We start from the raw sequence: 18,639 nt of genomic DNA, 5'->3' as shown, positions 1-18,639 counted from the left end.
AAGTGGGCAGCTTTAGAAAACCAATCCACTACTGTCAGGATGGCGGTGTTGCCATCAGACGAGGGAAGACCCGTGGACGAAGTCCAGGGATATTTGAGACCAGGGACGGTGAGGGACAGGCAGTAGTTGAAGAAGACCAGCCGGAGCTTGCCGAGGAGTCTTGTTCTGCGCACAGACCGTGCAGGCGGCGATGTTCGGGACCATGGTAGGCCACCAAAAGCATTGTCGCACAAAGTCCAGGGACCGATCGGAGCCCTGGTGGCAGGCAATCCTGGAGGAGTGGGCCCACTCCAGGACCGAGGAGTTGACAGCGTCAGGCACAAACATCTGGTTATCTGCCCCCCGGGGTTCGGCTGGGAACTCTGCGCTTCACGGACCCGCTTCCTTATTCCCCAGCTGAGTGCCTTCGCCAGACATGGGGTGGGAAGGATGGTCTCGGGGTCCGAGGATGTAGCCGCGGGGCTATAGCGGCATGACAGCGCATCCGGCTTGATGTTCTTGGATCCTGGTCGGTGGGAGAGAGAGAAGTTGAACCAGGTGAAGAGCAGAGCCCACCTAGCTTGCCTGAAATTGAGACGCTTGTTATTCCAGGTTCTTGTGGTTGGTCCACACAATGAATGGATGTTCTGCCCCCTCCAGCCAGTGCCTCCACTCCTCCAATGTCATCTTCACTGAGAGAAGCTCACAATTCACCACATCATAGTTCCCGGAATGCCCGGTCAGCAGCTGGGGACCACGTGAACGGAACCTTGGGAGAGGTGAGTGCAGACAGGGGTGAAGCCAGGGTGCTGTAACCCCGGATAAATCGACGATAAAAAGTTGTCGAATCCCAGGAAACCTTGCAGCTGCACCCTTGGACGTAGGCTGGGGCCAATCCACCACCGCTTTCACCTTCCCAGGATCCATCTGTACACTCCCTGCAGCGATGATGTAACCCAGGAAGGGGATGGAATTCGCACTTTTCTGCTTTCACAAAAAGCTGGTTCTCCAGGGGGCGTTGGAGAATCTGTTGGACGTGGAGCACATGTTCTTGGGCGAAGCGAGAGAAGGTGAGGATGTTGTCGAGGTAGACGAACTGGTTCAACATGTCGCAGAGAACATCATTAACCAGAGCCTGGAACACAGCTGGGGCGTTGGCAAGGCCAAATGGCAAGACCAGATACTCATAGTGACCGCTGGCCGTGTTGAAGGCAGTCTTCCATTCGCCCCCTTCCTGTATCCGCACCAGGTGGTAGGCATTCCATAGGTCCATCTTGGAGAACACGGTGGCCCCCTGGAGCAGCTCAAAGGCCGAGGAGATGAGTGGTAGCGGGTAGCGGTTTTTCACTGTGATGTCGTTAAGGCCCCGGTAGTCAATGTACGGGCGCAGGGTTCTGTCCTTCTCCACAAAGAAGAACCCTGCCCCAGCAGGGGAGGCAGAAGGATGGATGAACCCTGCAACTAGGGAGTCCTCAATGTAGGTCTTCATAGCCTTGGTTTCCAGACCCGGCAAAGAAAGTAGTCGTCACCGGGGCAGAGTGGTGCCTGGCAGAAGGTCAATCCCGCAGTCATAGGGTCGGTGCGGTGGAAGCGAAGTGGCCCGGACCTTACTGAACACCTTTCGGAGGTCCTGGTACTCTGCGGGAATGGTGGAGAGGTCCGGGGCAACTTCCAAGCCCACAGGAAGACATCCCGGGGCAAGCTGCGCTGACTTCAGACAATGGCTATGGCAGAATGGGCTCCAGCGCATAATGGCACCAGCAGTCCAGTCTATGATGGGATTGTGTCGCTGAAGCCAAGAGAATCCCAGTACCACGGGAACCGGAGGAGACTTAATCAGCACAAATTGGATTGCCTCACTTTGATTCCCTGACACCCGAGTGGTATTGTGAGTGACCCATCCATAGGAATGGAGAGGGGCTGAGTGGGGATGCCCAGCTTGGACGCCAGGGTAGCAAACAAAAAACTCATTGGCCCAAGAGTCGATGTGTTCCCCCAGAGCAGGATGACATGGAAAGGGGTGCGAGTAAGGGGAGAACTCCACAATATAGACAGCTCTGGGTGTGGCGTCAATGTATGACCTCAGCCGGAGTCAATCTAGCCCTGCCTAGATGCCTGGACTCAGAAGGAGGTAAGTCGGCAGCCCTCGGTGATTCCCGAGAGAACTTGGTGACATCGGGTTCACTCGGGCAGACTTCAAGGGTCTCCGGGATTCTTTGGAGGCAAGGTGGGAATCGAGGGCGAACAAGGGCGACAAGGCACAGATTCTCTTCTACATTCTCGATGCCGCCCATCGATCCGGATGGTAAAGGCTATGAGGGAGTCAAGGTCCATGGGCAGCTCCCGGGCTGCAAGCTCATCTTTGACCACCTCTGATAATCCGTGAAGGAACATGTGGAACAATGCGTCCGGGTTCCAGGCACTCTCCGCTGCCAACATGTGAAAATACACTGCCTAGTCTGCCACACTACGGGAGTCTTGACGTAGCTGAAGCAGCTTACGAGTAGCTTCTCTCCTGGACAATGGAGAATCAAACACCTTCCGGACATCCGTCACAAACTCCTCTAGACTGAGGCAGATGGCAGACTGTTGCTTCCACACCGCCGTAGTCCAGGTGAGTGCCCTCCCGGACATCAGCGTTATGATGTACACTACCCTCGAGCGGTCCGAGGGGAACAAAGAAGGCTGCAGCTCAAAATTGAGGGGGCACTGGGAGAGAAAAGCCCGGCAGGTTTCGAAATCTCCAGCGTAGCGCTCTGGAGGAGGTAAGCGGGGTTCTCGGGACATTGGGGTAGACTGGGAGATTACGGGTGTGACCCGCTGCCATTGGGGAATCCGCGAAATTGCATAAGCAAAGTCTTGCACACCTGGTCATGGCAGTCTGCCAGTGTATGGAGTCCCTCCATAAGACATTGCAGTAACTCATCGTGTCGTCCAATGGTGGCTCCTTGCAGGAAGACAGCATTGTGGGCTGGTCTGAGTCTGCTTGGCCAGTTCGTACTATCACATTTTAGGGAAGACCCAGATGCAGAAAGTGTCGAAGTAACAAAAGTGTATTACTAGAACAGGGGCAGGCAAAACGACAGGTCAAGGGCAGGCAGAGGTCAGTAATCCAGATCAGAGTTCAAAAGGTACAGAACGGCAGGCAGTCTCATGGTCAGGGCAGGCAGAATGGTCAAAACCTGGAAAACTAGAAAACAGGAAATATAGAAAAGACAGGAGCAAGGGGAAAAACGCTGGTAAGCTTTGACGAACAAAACAAACTGGCAACAGACAGAGAACACAGGTATAAATACACAGGGGATAATGAGGGAAGATGGGAGACACCTGCTGGGGGGTGGAGACAAGCACAAAGACAGGTGAAAGAGATCAGGGTGTGACAATATCTGGTTTTCACTAGTGATCTTGTTACTATACATATCACCATTCTATATTTGGGTTAATGTTCATTGTTTTGCCCTCTACAAAGCATGGCAGACAACTTACACTCTTCCAATAAAGAATCAGGAGGCATTAGTACCGTTAAGAATCTTTAGTAGAAGATTTTTTGATTGTAAAACTCTTAACAGATACAGAAAGGAGAAAATGTATGAGAAAAAAAATCACTATATACATTCACACACATGGATAAAAATAAAGAACAGCATCTCTATCACAAGTTATGAAAAAATAAAACAAGCGTAGCTAGCCCACATGACCGCGCAGAAATGGCGACAATTTACGTCACAGAAAAGGTGCCACTAAACATATACTCACAAGCTAAGTGTCCACACAGCCTAATAACTGAACATTTAAAATAGCTAGATACATCCAAAAACCAGAGAAGCTTAATTCCGTTACAAAACGATAGCTAGCATGCTAACGCACAATGTTACATGAATGGGTGACAGTTAGCGCAATTAGCTTAGCATCATCGGACTATAGAAAACAAGAATAAACATGTATAAAACGTAAATATTATAGAAACAAAATCTGAATTAGCAAAAGTATGTTCTAATATCTTGAAAGTAATTAGACTTATTTTTAATCAGGGCCTAGTAAAATGGAAAACTAGAGCTTGTCTGAACCGAAAATTAGCAAATTTAAAGCTACAGTACCCAAATTAGCCACTAGATGAAAACATAGGAAAATATAATACTTAAGTACAGTTATCAGAACATTTATAATTGTCATGGAAACACTAGTCAGACCCTTATGTGTCTAATTCTATTCTTTACACAGAGATCCTATTGTGTGTGTGTGTAATGTTGTTCTTTACACAGAGATCATATTAAGTTAAAATATGTAGCATATGTAGTAATCACTATGAAAATAGATTAACCAAGTCCTACCCAAAAGGACAGTAGGCCGTCATTGTAAATAAGAATTTGTTCTTAACTGACTTGCCTAATTAAAATAAAGGTTACATTTAAAAAAAGAAGTCCTACCCAACAATATTCACTATCAAAACAGATTAACCAAGTCCTACCTAACAGTACAGTATTCACTATCAAAACAGATTAACCAAGTCCTACCTAACAGTATTCACTATCAAAACAGATTAAACAAGTCCTACCTAACAGTATTCACTATCAAAACAGATAAACCATGTCCTACCTAACAGTATTCACTATCAAAACAGATAAACAAAGTCCTACCCAACAATATTCACTATCAAAACAGATTAACCAAGTCCTACCCAACAATACAGTACAGCCAACCAGGCAAGAAATAACCCCTATCACTTTGCCAAAGCACAGCCCCCACACCACTAGAGGGATATATTCAACCACCAACTTACCATCCTGAGACAAGGCTGAGTACAGCCCACGAAGATCTCCCCCACGGCACGAACCCGAGGGGGCGCAAGTCCAGACAGGAAGTTCACCTCAGTGACTCAACCCACTCAAGTCGAGAATAGCAACAAAAAAAAAATCTGGCACGACGTGATGCACTCCTCCAAGGGACGGCAAAGAGAAGCACCAGTAAGCCAGTGACTCAGCCCCCGTAATAGGGTCAGAGGCTGAGAATCCCAGTAATGGCAATCAATGATCAGCAGTGTAATGGTGGTAATATATCTAATCAATAATCATTTTAGCAGCAGTGTACACACACACACACACACACAAATGTAAAGCTCCTCCTCAACGCCAGTTGTCGCTGATGCTCTAAATGATTTGGTTCTCCTGTCACAGAGGCTGCATCCTAAATGCCACCCTATTCCCTATGGGACCTGGTGCAAAAGTAGTGCACTTTGTAGGACATTGGGTGAGAGAGTGGTGGACCGATAGCAGGGTAGCTGTAGCTGGGAGAGGATCTGTAGAGCAAGTACTCATTTACCACTAGTTCCCCTGTGATGCTGCCAGCATGACAGGATGTGGTGCTTTACCACTAGTTCCCCTGTGAAGCTGCCAGCATGGCAGGATGTGTTGCTTTACCGCTGGTATTCCTGTGATGCTGCAAGCATGACAGGATGTGTTGCTTTACCGCTAGTTCCCCTGTGATGCTGCCAGCATGGCAGGATGTGGTGCTTTACCACTAGTTCCCCTGTGATGCTGCCAGCATGGCAGGATGTGGTGCTTTACCACTAGTTCCCCTGTGATGCTGCCAGCATGGCAGGATGTGTTGCTTTACCACTAGTTCCCCTGTGATGCTGCCAGCATGGCAGGATGTGGTGCTTTACCACTAGTTCCCCTGTGATGCTGCCAGCATGGCAGGATGTGGTGCTTTACCACTAGTTCCCCTGTGATGCTGCCAGCATGGCAGGATGTGTTGCTTTACCACTAGTTCCCCTGTGATGCTGCCAGCATGGCAGGATGTGGTGCTTTACCACTAGTTCCCCTGTGATGCTGCCAGCATGGCAGGATGTGTTGCCTTACCGCTGGTATTGCTATGATGCTGCCAGCATGGCAGGATGTGGTGCTTTACCACTAGTTCCCCTGTGATTCTGCCAGCATGGCAGGATGTGGTGCTTTACCGCTGGTATTCCTGTGATGCTGCCAGCATGGCAGGATGTGGTGCTTTACCACTAGTTCCCCTGTGATGCTGCCAGCATGGAAGGATGTTTTGCTTCGTAGAGGAAAGATGGCCCACAGTCAACTAAACTTAGTGTGTGCGTGCGTGGGTGGGTGAGATTTTTTTATTTCACCTTTATTTAACCAGGTAGGCTAGTTGAGAACAAGTTCACATTTACAACTGCGACCTGGCCAAGATAAAGCAAAGCAGTGTGCCACAGACAACAACACAGAGTTACACGTGGAATAAACAATAAACAAGCCAATAACACAATAAACAAGCCAATAACACAATAAACAAGTCAATGACACAGTAGAAAAAAAAGAAAGTCTATATACAGTGTGTGCAAATGGCATGAGGAGGTAGGCAATAAATAGGCCATAGTAGCGAAGAATTACAATTTAGCAGATTAACACTGGAGTGATAGATGAGCAGATGATGATGTGCAAGGAGAGATACTGGTGTGCAAAATAGCAGAAAAGTAAATAAAAACAGTATGGGGATGAGGTAGGTAGCTTGGGTTGGCTATTTACAGATGGACTATGTACAGCTGCAGCGATCGGTTAGCTGCTCAGATAGCTGATGTTTAAAGTTAGTGAGGGAAATGTAAGTCTCCAGCTTCAGCGATTTTTGCAATTCGTTCCAGTCACTGGCAGCAGAGAACTGGAAGGGAAGGCGGCCAAAGGGGGTGTTGGCTTTGGGGATGGCCATTGAGATATACCTGCTGCAGTGCGTGCTACGGGTGGGTGTTGTTATTGTGACCAGTGAACTGAGATAAGGCGGAGCTTTACCTAGCATAGACTTATAGATGACCTGGAGCCAGTGGGTCTGGCGACGAATATGTAGCGAGGGCCAGCCGACTAGAGCATACAGGTCGCAGTGGTGGGTGGTATAAGGTGATTTGGTAACAAAACGGATGGCACAGGATTGTCAGTTTTACGAGGGTAAGTTTGGCAGCGTGAGTGAAGGAGGCTTTGTTGCAAAATAGAAAGCCGATTCTAGATTTGATTTTGGATTGGAGATGTTTAATATGAGTCTGGAAGAAGAGTTTACAGTCTAGGCAGACACCTAGGTATTTGTAGTTGTCCACTTATTCTAGGTCAGAACCGTCCAGGGTAGTGATGCTAGTCGGGCGGGCAGGTGCGGGCAGCGAACAGTTGAAAAGCATGCATTTGGTTTTACTAGCGTTTAAGAGCAGTTGGAGGCCATGGAAGGTTTGTTGTATGGCATTGAAGCTCGTTTGGAGGTTAGTTAGCACAGTGTCCAAGGAAGGGCCAGAAGTATACAGAATGGTGTCGTCTGCGTAGAGGTGGATCAGGGAATCAAAGAATCACCAGCAGCAAGAGCGACATCATTGATATATACAGAGAAAAGAGTCGGCCCGAGAATTGAACCCTGTGGTACCCCCATAGAGACTGCCAGAGGTCCGGACAACATGCCCTCCGATTTGACACACTGAGCTCTGTCTGCAAAGTAGTTGGTGAACCAGGCGAGGCAGTCATTAGAGAAACCAAGGCTATTGAGTCTGCCGATAAGAATACTGTAATTGACTGAGTCGAAAGCCTTGGCCAGGTCAATGAAGACAGCTGCACAGTACTGTATTTAATCGATGGCGGTTATGATATCGTTTAGTAACTTGAGCGTGGCTGAGGTGCACCCGTGACCGGCTCGGAAACCGGATTGCACAGCGGAGAAGGTTTGGTGGGATTCGAAATGGTTAGTGACCTGTTTATTAACTTGGCTTTCGAAGACTTTAGAGAGGCAGGGCAGGATAGATATAGGTCTATAACAGTTTGGGTCTAGAGTGTCACCCCCTTTGAAGAGGGGGATGACCGCGGCAGCTTTCCAACCTTTAGGGTTCTCGGACGATATGAAAGAGAGGTTGAAAAGGCTGGTTATAGGGGTTGCAACAATGGCGGCGGATAGTTTTAGAAAAAGAGGGTCAAGATTGTCAAGCCCGGCTGATTTGTAGGGGTCCAGGTTTTGCAGCTCTTTCAGAATATCTGCTATCTGGATTTGGGTGAAGGAGAAGCTGGGGAGGCTCGGGCGAGTAGCTACGGGGGAAGGGGGGGGGGAGCTGTTGGCCGGGGTTGGAGTAGCCAGGAGGAAGGCATGGCATGCCATAGTGAAATGCTTATTGACATTTTCGATTATCATGGCTTTATCGTTGGTGACCGTGTTATCTAGCCTCAGTGCAGTGGGCAGCTGGGAGGAGGTGCTCTTGTTCTCCATGGACTTTACAGTGTCACAGAACTTTTTGGAGTTAGAGCTACAGGATGCAAATTTCTGCTTGAAAAAGCTAGCCTTTGCTTTCCTGACTGACTGCGTGTATTGGTTCCTGACTTCTCTGAACAGTTGCATATCGCGGGGGCTATTCGATGCTATTGCAGTCCGCCACAGGATGTTTTTGTGCTGGTCAAGGGCAGTCAGGTCTGGAGTGAACCAAGGGCTATATCGGTTCTTAGTTCTGTATTTTTTGAAAGGGGCATGCTTATCTAAGATGGTGAGGAAATTACTTTTAAAGAATGACCAGACATCCTTGACTGACGGGATGAGGTCAATATCTTTCCAGGATACCCGGGCCAGGTTGATTAGAAAGGCCTGCTCGCTGAAGTGTTTTAGGGAGCGTTTGACAGTGATGAGGGGTGGTCATTTGACCGCGGACCCATTACGGACGCAGGCAATGAGGCAGTGATCGCTGAGATCCTGGTTGAAGACAACAGAGGTGTATTTGGAGGGCAAGTTGGTCAAGATAATGTCTATGAGGGTGCCCATGTTTACAGATTTAGGGTTGTACCTGGTGGGTTCCTTGATGATTTGTGTGAGATTGAGGGCATCTAGCTTAGATTGTAGGATGGCCGGGGTGTTAAGTATATCCCAGTTTAGGTCACCTAACAGAACGAACTCTGAAGATAGATGGGGAGCGATCAATTCACATATGGTGGCCAGGGCACAGCTGGGAGCGGAGGGGGGTCGGTAACAGGCAGAAACAGTGAGAGACTTATTTCTGGTGAGATTAATTGTAAAAAAAAAATGGTGTGATTGTGTGTGTGCGTGCATGCATGTGTGTGCGTGCGTGTGTGCATGCGTGTGTGTGCTTGTGGGAGTGTGTGCGTGCGTGCATGTGTGTGCGTGCGTGTGTGCTTGTTTGCATCCTGTGTGAATGAATTGGTAGTTGCATGGCAGTAATAATGACAGGGTCGTGGGTTTAATTCCTGTTGGGGCCATTTTGTATTAAAATGAAGGCACTCACTGTAGTGTCAGTCAGTTTGGATTTACCATGTGATAGTGTATGCTAAATATCATATCGTCTGCGTGTGCCCTGCAGGTACCAGATGCCATTATAAGGTGCCAGCGTGCGGGCATCACGGTGCGCATGGTGACAGGTGACAACATCAACACGGCTAGGGCCATCGCCATCAAGTGTGGCATCATCCACCCTGGAGAAGACTTCCTGTGTATCGACGGAAAGGAGTTCAACAGAAGGATCCGCAACGAGAAGGGAGAGGTACGCTACAGCAGAGAGAGACAGAGAGCGAGAGACAGAGAGCGAGCGAGCGAGAGACAGAGAGCGAGCGAGCGAGAGACAGAGAGCGAGCGAGAGAGCGAGAGACAGAGAGCGAGCGAGAGAGCGAGCGAGAGACAGAGAGCGAGCGAGAGACAGAGAGAGAGCGAGCGAGCGAGAGACAGAGAGCGAGCGAGAGACAGAGAGCGAGCGAGCGAGAGACAGAGAGCGAGCGAGCGAGAGACAGAGAGCGAGCGAGCGAGAGACAGAGAGCGAGCGAGAGACAGAGAGCGAGCGAGAGACAGAGAGAGAGCGAGCGAGCGAGAGACAGAGAGCGAGCGAGAGACAGAGAGCGAGCGAGCGACAGAGAGCGAGCGAGCGAGAGACAGAGAGCGGGTTTTTCACGCTCAACAGTTTGTATAATATGTTTTTGCAGTTGGGGGGGGGGGGGTGCAACTCCATATTAGGAAAATGTCTCAGGAAACAAAAATAAAATACCTTCAGGTTCTGATAGATGTACCTTCTCCTCTGTAGGTTGAGCAGGAGCGCATGGACAAGGTGTGGCCTAAACTGCGAGTCCTGGCTAGATCCTCCCCTACTGATAAACACACACTGGTCAAAGGTGAGAGAGGAGGCCACACTTCCACTCTTCTCTACTCTACTCTGTTCATCTGAACTGAACCCCTGTGTGTTGGGTTGTGTCTTCAAGGCATCATAGACAGCTGCTTGACAGACCAGAGACAGGTGGTGGCGGTGACAGGAGACGGGACTAACGATGGACCAGCCCTGAAGAAGGCTGACGTGGGCTTTGCCATGGTAGGACATGGAGCTGGATGCATAATGTATCTACCATACCTTACCATACTGTACAGTACTGCACCACAACACACCACAACAACACCGCACTACAACACAAGATTTGAATGGAGAAATCGTTCCTATCATTATTGACACTTAGCAAACTTTTTTTCTGTGTGGTGTTTTGGAAAACATGATACAGTATGATGAGGTGGCTTATTCTACATTTATTTCAATATGATTTAAATATATCAATATATAATGTATCAATGTATCAATATATAATATATAGACCTATGTAGCCTGTACTGTACTTATATTTTTAATTCAGGCAAGTACATGGGCAACTTTGTATTTGTAGTCAACTTCGTTCTGAAGTTATTAGCGTCATAGAGAGACAGATAAACATCTTGATTGTGTGTTTAGCAGAGATCTTTTGTATTTAAAGTGATACGAGAGGTAAAAAAAAAAGCATCTAACAAGGCACTTAACTGTTCTACGAGTGGTCTGATGCAGTCAGTAAATAACGAGTGTTTTCAGGGGCAACTTTAGTAACGGTGGTTTTGGGAAACAGCTCGGGCATTTAATGATGCTCCTATGAAGGTTCTAACGATAAATTCAGCCTTAAGATGCTTTTGGGAAACTGGGCCCAAGTTGTTATTGTATAAGAGAATATCTCCATCCCAAATGACACCCTATTTCCTATATAGTGTACTACTATTGACAATGGCCCATAGGGTCTGGTCAAAAGTAGTGCACTTTGTAGGGAATAGGGTGCCATCTAGGACAGAACCAATGTGTTCTCAATAATCTACATGGTTACATTTTGGTAATACATAAATATTGTAGGAAATGTTTGATCTAGATGGAACAGAAATACTAGCTGTGACAGATGTAGCATTACAGCTAGCTACAACTACTATGACAGATGTAGCATTACAGCTAGCTACAACTACTATGACAGATGTAGCATTACAGCTAGCTACAACTACTATGACAGATGTAGCATTACAGCTAGCAACAACTACTATGACAGATGTAGCATTACAGCTAGCAACAACTACTATGACAGATGTAGTATTACAGCTAGCAACAACTACTATGACTCATTTTAGCATTACAGCTAGCTACAACTACTATGACTCATTTTAGCATTACAGCTAGCTACAACTACTATGATTGATGTAGCACTACAGCTAGCTACAACTACTATGATTGCTGTAGCATTACAGCTAGCTACAACAACTATGACTCACTTTAGCATTACAGCTAGTGTAACCGATGTGAAATGGCTAGTTAGTTAGCGGTGGTGCGCGCTAATAGCGTTTCAATCAGTGACGTCACTCGCTCTGAGACTTGAAGTAGGGTTTCCCCTTGCGTTGCAAGGGCCGCGGCTTTTGTGGCGCGATGGGTAACGATGCTTCGTGGGGTGTCAGTTGTTGACATGTGCAAGGTTCGAGCCCGGGTTGGGGCGAAGAGAGGGACGGAACCTACACTGTTACACTGGCTACAACAACTATGACAGATGTAGAATTACAGCTAGCTACAACTACTATGACTCCCTTTAGCATTACAGCTAGCTACAACTACTATGATTCATGTAGCACTACAGCTAGCTACAACTACTATGACAGATGTAGCATTACAGCTAGCTACAACTACTATGACAGATGTAGCATTACAGCTAGCTACAACTACTATGACAGATGTAGCATTACAGCTAGCTACAACAACTATGACAGATGTAGCATTACAGCTAGCTACAACTACTATGATTCATGTAGCACTACAGCTAGCTACAACTACTATGATTCATGTAGCACTACAGCTAGCTACAACTACTATATGACTCACTTTAGCATTACAGCTGGCTACAACTACTATGACAGATGCAGCATTACAGCTAGCTACAACTAATGACCCAGTTTAGCATTACAGCTAGCTACAACTACTATGACAGATGTAGCATTACAGCTAGCTACAAATACTATGACAGATGTAGCATTACAGCTAGCTACAAATACTATGACTCACTTTAGCATTACAGCTAGCTACAACTACTATGACAGATGTAGCACTACAGCTAGACTCAACTACTATGATTGATGTAGCACTACAGCTAGCTACAACTACTATGATTGATGTAGCACTACAGCTAGCTACAACTACTATGATTCATGTAGCACTACAGCTAGCTACAACTACTATATGACTCACTTTAGCATTACAGCTAGCAACAACTACTATGACAGATGTAGCATTACAGCTAGCTACAACTACTATGACAGATGTAGCATTACAGCTAGCTACAACTACTATGGAGTGGATCCATTGTTAGTAACCTTGAAATGTCCTGGTATAACACAAGCAGCATCCTGACCACTACACACAGTAATCCCACCAGCCCTGCTGTAGATACAGTGGAACAGGACTGCCCCCTAGTGGACACATGTGATAAACACAATCGGAAATACTGTTAACATTGCTATTCAGGTCACTGCATTGCACATACAGTACAGTATGATGGTGCTAGATTCACATATAAAATAAGGAATAACTAAATTATGTTCATTCAGTTATCTGAATCTCCGTATCTGTAGCTATATTTACATTTTGGGGATGAGTTTACACACTTATTTCCCCCAAATTAGAATAATGAATGACTAAATATTCGTACCTCAGTTAGGTGATATTATGATAGTGTCTTCTATGACTGACGATACACAGCCATCGTCGATAGTGATTACTTTGTGACGTGACAGAGGATGCCTAACTTATTTCAACGTGTGCAGTACAGAGGAGCAGAGGACAGAGTCAGACAGTAAACAGCAGTGCATTAAATGTCTACATGATATTCCTATTTATTAAAGATATATTAAGAAATATATTTACAGATGTTGGAGAACAATGTAGACATGTTTACGTTTCTCCAAAGCAGCACTAACTGTCTGTTTTTGTTTGCTCTCTCTCTCTTCAATAGCAGATGATGTCTGCTATTTTGCTATTTCATGATCAGACAAGGAATCTTGTTTGATCAGGAACAGGAACATGATTTTAAAAGATCCTTCCATGCCATTGTGAAGCAAACAGCTCAAAGCCTAATCCTCTGTCACATCCCAAATATTTAAAACAAAGTGTTTGTTTGAAAGTTTCTGCTTTTAAATGGGAACCATTATGTCAGTCGGAGTCTATGCTGTTCTCAATCACAACTTTATTTTGAATGACAAATATTTTAGCCCACAATTAGTGAAATTGAACAAACAATACCAAGAAGGGAAAATCTAATGAGTCAAAAGAAAACTGAGGCTACAGCGAAGGAAACCTGAGGAAAGAAACACATAGCTGGCCTTGGTCTACCTCCAGATTATTCTAGCAATGTGCAACCTACTACAACACATTAGCCTGGGCCTAAGAGTAGCCTGGGCCTAAGAGAGGAGGAAAACATGGGATCAGTTGCAATGTGCAACCTACTACAACACATAGTAACCTAGGCCTATTATGAGAAGAAGATGAGGCAAAAATGCTAATCAGTTTAGAATTAACCAGTTCTGAGGACAGGAGAGTTGCTAAGCAGCCTGATGATTTACAACCTACCACAAGAAGCACAGCCAGCGATGCTCCTTGATTGTCACCTGCTCTCTCTGCGCACCTCATCCCACAGACATGCTAACGTACACTACATGACCAAAAGTATGTGGACACCTGCTCGTTGAATATCTCGTTCCAAAAATCATTCCCATTAATATGGAGTTAGTCCCCCCTTTGCTACTATAACAGAGTCCGCTCTTCTGGGAAGGATTTCCACTAGATGTTGGAACATTGCTGCAGGGACTTGCTTCCATTCAGCCACAAGAGCACTAGTGAGGTCAGGCACTGATGTTGGGCGATTAGGCCTGGCTCACATTCAGCGTTCCAATTCATCCCAAATGTGTTCGATGGGGTTGAGGTCAGGGCTCTGTGCAGGCCAGTAAAGTTATTCTATGGCCCTCGCTTTGTGCACGGGGACATTGTCATGCTGAAACAGGAAAGGGCCTTCTCCAAACTGTTGCCACAAAGTTGAAAACACAGAATCATCTAGAATGTCTTTGTATGCTGTAGCGTTGAGATTTCCCTTCACTGAAACTAAGGGGCCTAGCCCGAACTATGAAAAACAGCCCCAGACCTCCTCCACCAAACTTTACAGTTGGCACTATGCATTGGGGCAGGTAGCGTTCATTTGGCATCTGCCAAACACAGATTCGTCCGTGGGACTGCCAGATGGTGAAGCATGATTAGAGGCGAGCTTTACACCACTCAAACCAACGCTTGGCAATACATATGGTGATCTTAGGCTGGGTTTGCGTCTGCTCGGCCATGGAAACCCATTTCATGAAGCTCCCGACTAACAGATCTTGTTCTGATGTTGCAGTTTTGGAACTCTGCAGTGAGTGTTGCAAAAGAAGACAGACTTCACCACTAAGTGGTCCTGTTCTGTAAGCTTGTGAGGTGTATAACTTTGCTGTTGAGCCATTGTTGCTCCTAGACGTTTCCACTTCACAATAACAGCACTTATATCTCTCCAGGGTACAGCCGGTATTAAACCATACCTCTTCTCTCTGCAGGGTATAGCCGGTATTAAACCATGCCTCTTTTCTCTGCAGGGTACAGCCAGTATTAAACCATACCTCTTCTCTCTCTGCAGGGTATAGCCGGTACAGACGTGGCCAAAGAGGCGTCTGACATCATATTAACGGACGATAACTTCAGTAGTATAGTGAAGGCTGTGATGTGGGGGAGGAACGTCTACGACAGCATCTCCAAGTTCCTCCAGTTCCAGCTGACTGTCAACGTGGTGGCTGTCATCGTGGCCTTCACTGGGGCCTGCATCACACAGGTAACACACACACAGCTGACTGTCATCGTGGCCTGCATCACACAGGTAACACACACACACACACACACACAGCTCACTGTCAACGTGGTGGCTGTCATCGTGGCCTTCATCACACAGGTAACACACACACAGCTGACTGTCATAGAGGCCTTCATCACACAGTGTAATCAGAATGAACAGTGAGGGTGAGACGGGACATCCCTGCATTGTACCCCCTGTGGAGCAATACTGCTGGAGTTAAGAGTTTTAATCAATCCTGTGAAATGCCTTTGTACCATTGTAGAAACACATCCATAGTATACTACCAGGATCTGAAGCTGGCATCTAATGTGTTCTCTAACTGTGTCCTGAAGACAATCTCTGTGTGTTCCTGTAGGATTCTCCCCTGATGACAGTCCAGTTGTTGATCTGTAGTCTCTAATGTTACCACCCTGTAGGATTCTCCTCTGAAGGCAGTCCAGATGCTGTGGGTGAACTTGATAATGGACACCTTTGCGTCCCTGGCCCTGGCGACCGAGCCCCCCACCGAGGCCCTGCTGATGAGGAAGCCATATGGCCGCAACAAACCGCTGATCTCCAGCACCATGACCAAGAACATCCTGGGACACGGCATCTACCAGCTGGTCATCATCTTCTCCCTGCTGTTCGTCGGTACGTCATTATCTTTTAACAGTCCTCCCCTATTTTATACCTTTATTTAACTAGGCAAGTCAGTTAAGAACAAATTCTTGTTTTCAATGACGGCCTAGGAACAGTGGTTTAACTGCCTGTTCAGGGGCAGAACGACAGATTTGTACCTTGTCAGCTCAGGGATTTGAACTTGCAACCTTTCAGTTACTAGCCCAACGCTCTAACCACTAGGCTACCCTGCCGCCCCAGGCCTATTGGGTTATTTATTGGAGAGTATAGAGAGAGAGGATGGTCAAAGGAGATTGTGTGCTGAAATAACAGTGGGCCAGTTTATGTGTTCTGGAATCCAGAGTTCAGCAAAATTAAGGCAGTTTTTAAAAACATTACAATACATTCATAGACTGTGTGCCCTCAGGCCCCTACTCCACCACATATATACAGTACAAAATCCATGTGTACGTGTGTGTATAGTGCGTATGCTATCATGTGTGTGTGTGTGTGTGTCTTTGACTATGTTTGTGCTGCTTCACAGTCCCCGCTGTTTCATAAGGTGTTTTTTTGTCTAATTTTACTGCTTGCATGAGTTACTTGATGTGGAATAGAGTACCATGTATTCATGGCTCTATGTAGTACTGTGTGCCTCCCATAGTCTGTTCTGGACTTGGGGACTGTGAAGAGACCTCTGGTGGCATGTCTTTTGGGGTATGCATGGGTGTCCGAGCTGTGTGCCAGTAGTTTAGACAGACAGCTCGGTGCATTCAACATGTCAATACCTCTCATAAATACAAGTAGTGATGAAGTCAATCTGTCCTCCACTTTCAGCCAGGAGAGATTGACATGCATATCATTAATATTAGCTCCCTGTGTACAACCAAGGGCCAGCCGTGCTGCCCTGTTCTGAACCAATTTACATTTTCCTAAGTTATTTTTTTGTGGCACCTGACCAAATGACTGAACAGTAGTCCAGTTGCGACAAAACTAAGGCCTGTTGATAGTGCTGTCAAGAAGGTAGAGCAGCACTTTATTATGGACAGACTTCTCCCCATCTTAGCTACTGTTGTATCAATATGTTTTGACCATGACAGTTTACAATCCAGGGTTACTCCAAGCAGTTTAGTCACCAATGCTTGTCTTTCATAATTTGGTCAGATATTGTAAAACGTGTTTTGTTTCCGAAAGGTATCAAAATTGTCAACAAAAGTTACACCCATTGAGCTGCAATAATCACGTAGCCAAAGCGTTCAATGCCGCGATTCAGAGAGGACACAGGGCCAGATATGATGGGTCTTTTGTTAGTGTTTAGCAGTCAATCAACTCTTTAATATCCAGTTTCAACTTTTCAGAACTGCCCTTCGTAATGTCATTAAAAGCCACATGGACTACGATAGAATCAATTTCCATTTCCTGGCGTAGTACATTCGAGAGCACCTTAGCAATGTAATTTACTTGAGCTCCGGGATAGGACATAGTTTTTGCATCAGGAACGGTCACATTTCTTACCATGGAGCTGCCCAGAATCACGGCTGGCGAGAAGGACGAGGAAATCCGCTGACTCCCACGCTTCTCAGGATTCAAAGAACCCTTTATGGACGGTCGAGAGGCAGGATAACTTAAGCCCGTTGCTCCTGGTGCAGACACAGGCACCCTCAGTGACTAGGGTGCAGGAAGATCAGGCTCCAGGATGGCGAAACTATTAGTTGTTTGTACCGGGCCTCTTGCTGGGAGTGTAGACTGCTTTGCGGGAAGTCGCTGTCTTCGGCTTCCATGGGTCGTGACATGTGACCATCGTTGATTGTCTTGCTTCTCTTGCTGTGTTCTTTTGACTCCACTATCAGATGTGGGAGCTCCAGGCAACACCGGCCTGTCGGATAACGACAAACGACAAGGCGGAGATGCACCCAACAAGCGTGAACGCCGTCCAGCCACTGGCATAAAAAATGTAAACATTCCTCTCTGCATTTTCCACAGTTTCTTACATAGGCTGGCAACCTGAGTCATCAATGAAGCCACCTCAAGCCTATAATCCTCGGCAAGTAAACAATTGCCGCATTGGAACTCTGAGTGGTCCGGTTTGTCCTGAAATAGTGCGTAAAAGATAGAGCTTCTACAGTGCTGGAACTGTTCATTTACCTCTCCAGACAAAGAGGGCTCCATTGCAAAACTCATCTGGTACCAACTTCGTTAGCTTGATGGCTAGCAGCTTAGCATCTCTGTCAAGCAGGCTGTTGTTAAGCGGGATTCCGGGACAAGAAACACCTTGGTCTGTTTCATTTTTTTTTTTTTTTTACAATCGCTAACATCCTTCAGTCCAACCTGTAGTCACATTTTCATAACTCTAAACACAATTAGCACAACATCCATCTGTTGTTGTCACAAATATCTTCGTCTTCTGACGATAATGCGAAATCGTCATCGGAAAAGGTAGACCAATACGCAGCAGGTGTGCAGTTGTTCATTTTGAACATTTAATTAAATCAACACGAATACAAAACAACAAACAAGAAAACGAGCGATAAACTGACAGTCCTGTTAGGCTTACTTACGCTAAACACGGAACAATCACCCACACCTAACAAACACAAACACACCCTAATATATGGGACTCTCAATCAAAGGCAGATAGACAACACCTGCCTTCAACTGAGAGTCCCAACCCCAATTAACCAAACATAGAACACACTCACCAGACTACACATAGAAATACATAAACATAGACCATCAACCAAAAACCCGGAAATACTAAATCAAACACCCTTTAGACAAACACACCACCCTGAACCACATAAAACAAATACCCTCTGCCAAGTCCTGACCAAACTACAATACTAATTAACCCTTATACTGGCCAGGACGTGACAGT

At 46.4% G+C, this 18,639-nt stretch overlaps 1 protein-coding gene across 1 annotated transcript in view; it reads left to right on the top strand.

The window, feature by feature from the left end:
• The window catches only part of LOC115207212 (plasma membrane calcium-transporting ATPase 2), a gene marked incomplete in the record, with an annotated part of 205,447 nt that overhangs the window by 168,541 nt on the left and 18,267 nt on the right, over positions 1-18,639 (top strand). The window contains 5 exon segments of the mRNA XM_029774185.1: positions 9,302-9,481; positions 10,013-10,100; positions 10,188-10,294; positions 14,958-15,149; positions 15,587-15,800. Of these exon segments, the coding sequence (XP_029630045.1) occupies positions 9,302-9,481; positions 10,013-10,100; positions 10,188-10,294; positions 14,958-15,149; positions 15,587-15,800 (781 nt within the window).

Source organism: Salmo trutta, chromosome 14 (assembly GCF_901001165.1).
Source record: "Salmo trutta chromosome 14, fSalTru1.1, whole genome shotgun sequence".
NCBI lineage: Eukaryota > Metazoa > Chordata > Actinopteri > Salmoniformes > Salmonidae > Salmo > Salmo trutta.
The sequence above is the reverse complement of the archived record's forward strand: the minus strand, read 5'-3'. Positions and strand labels throughout refer to the sequence as shown.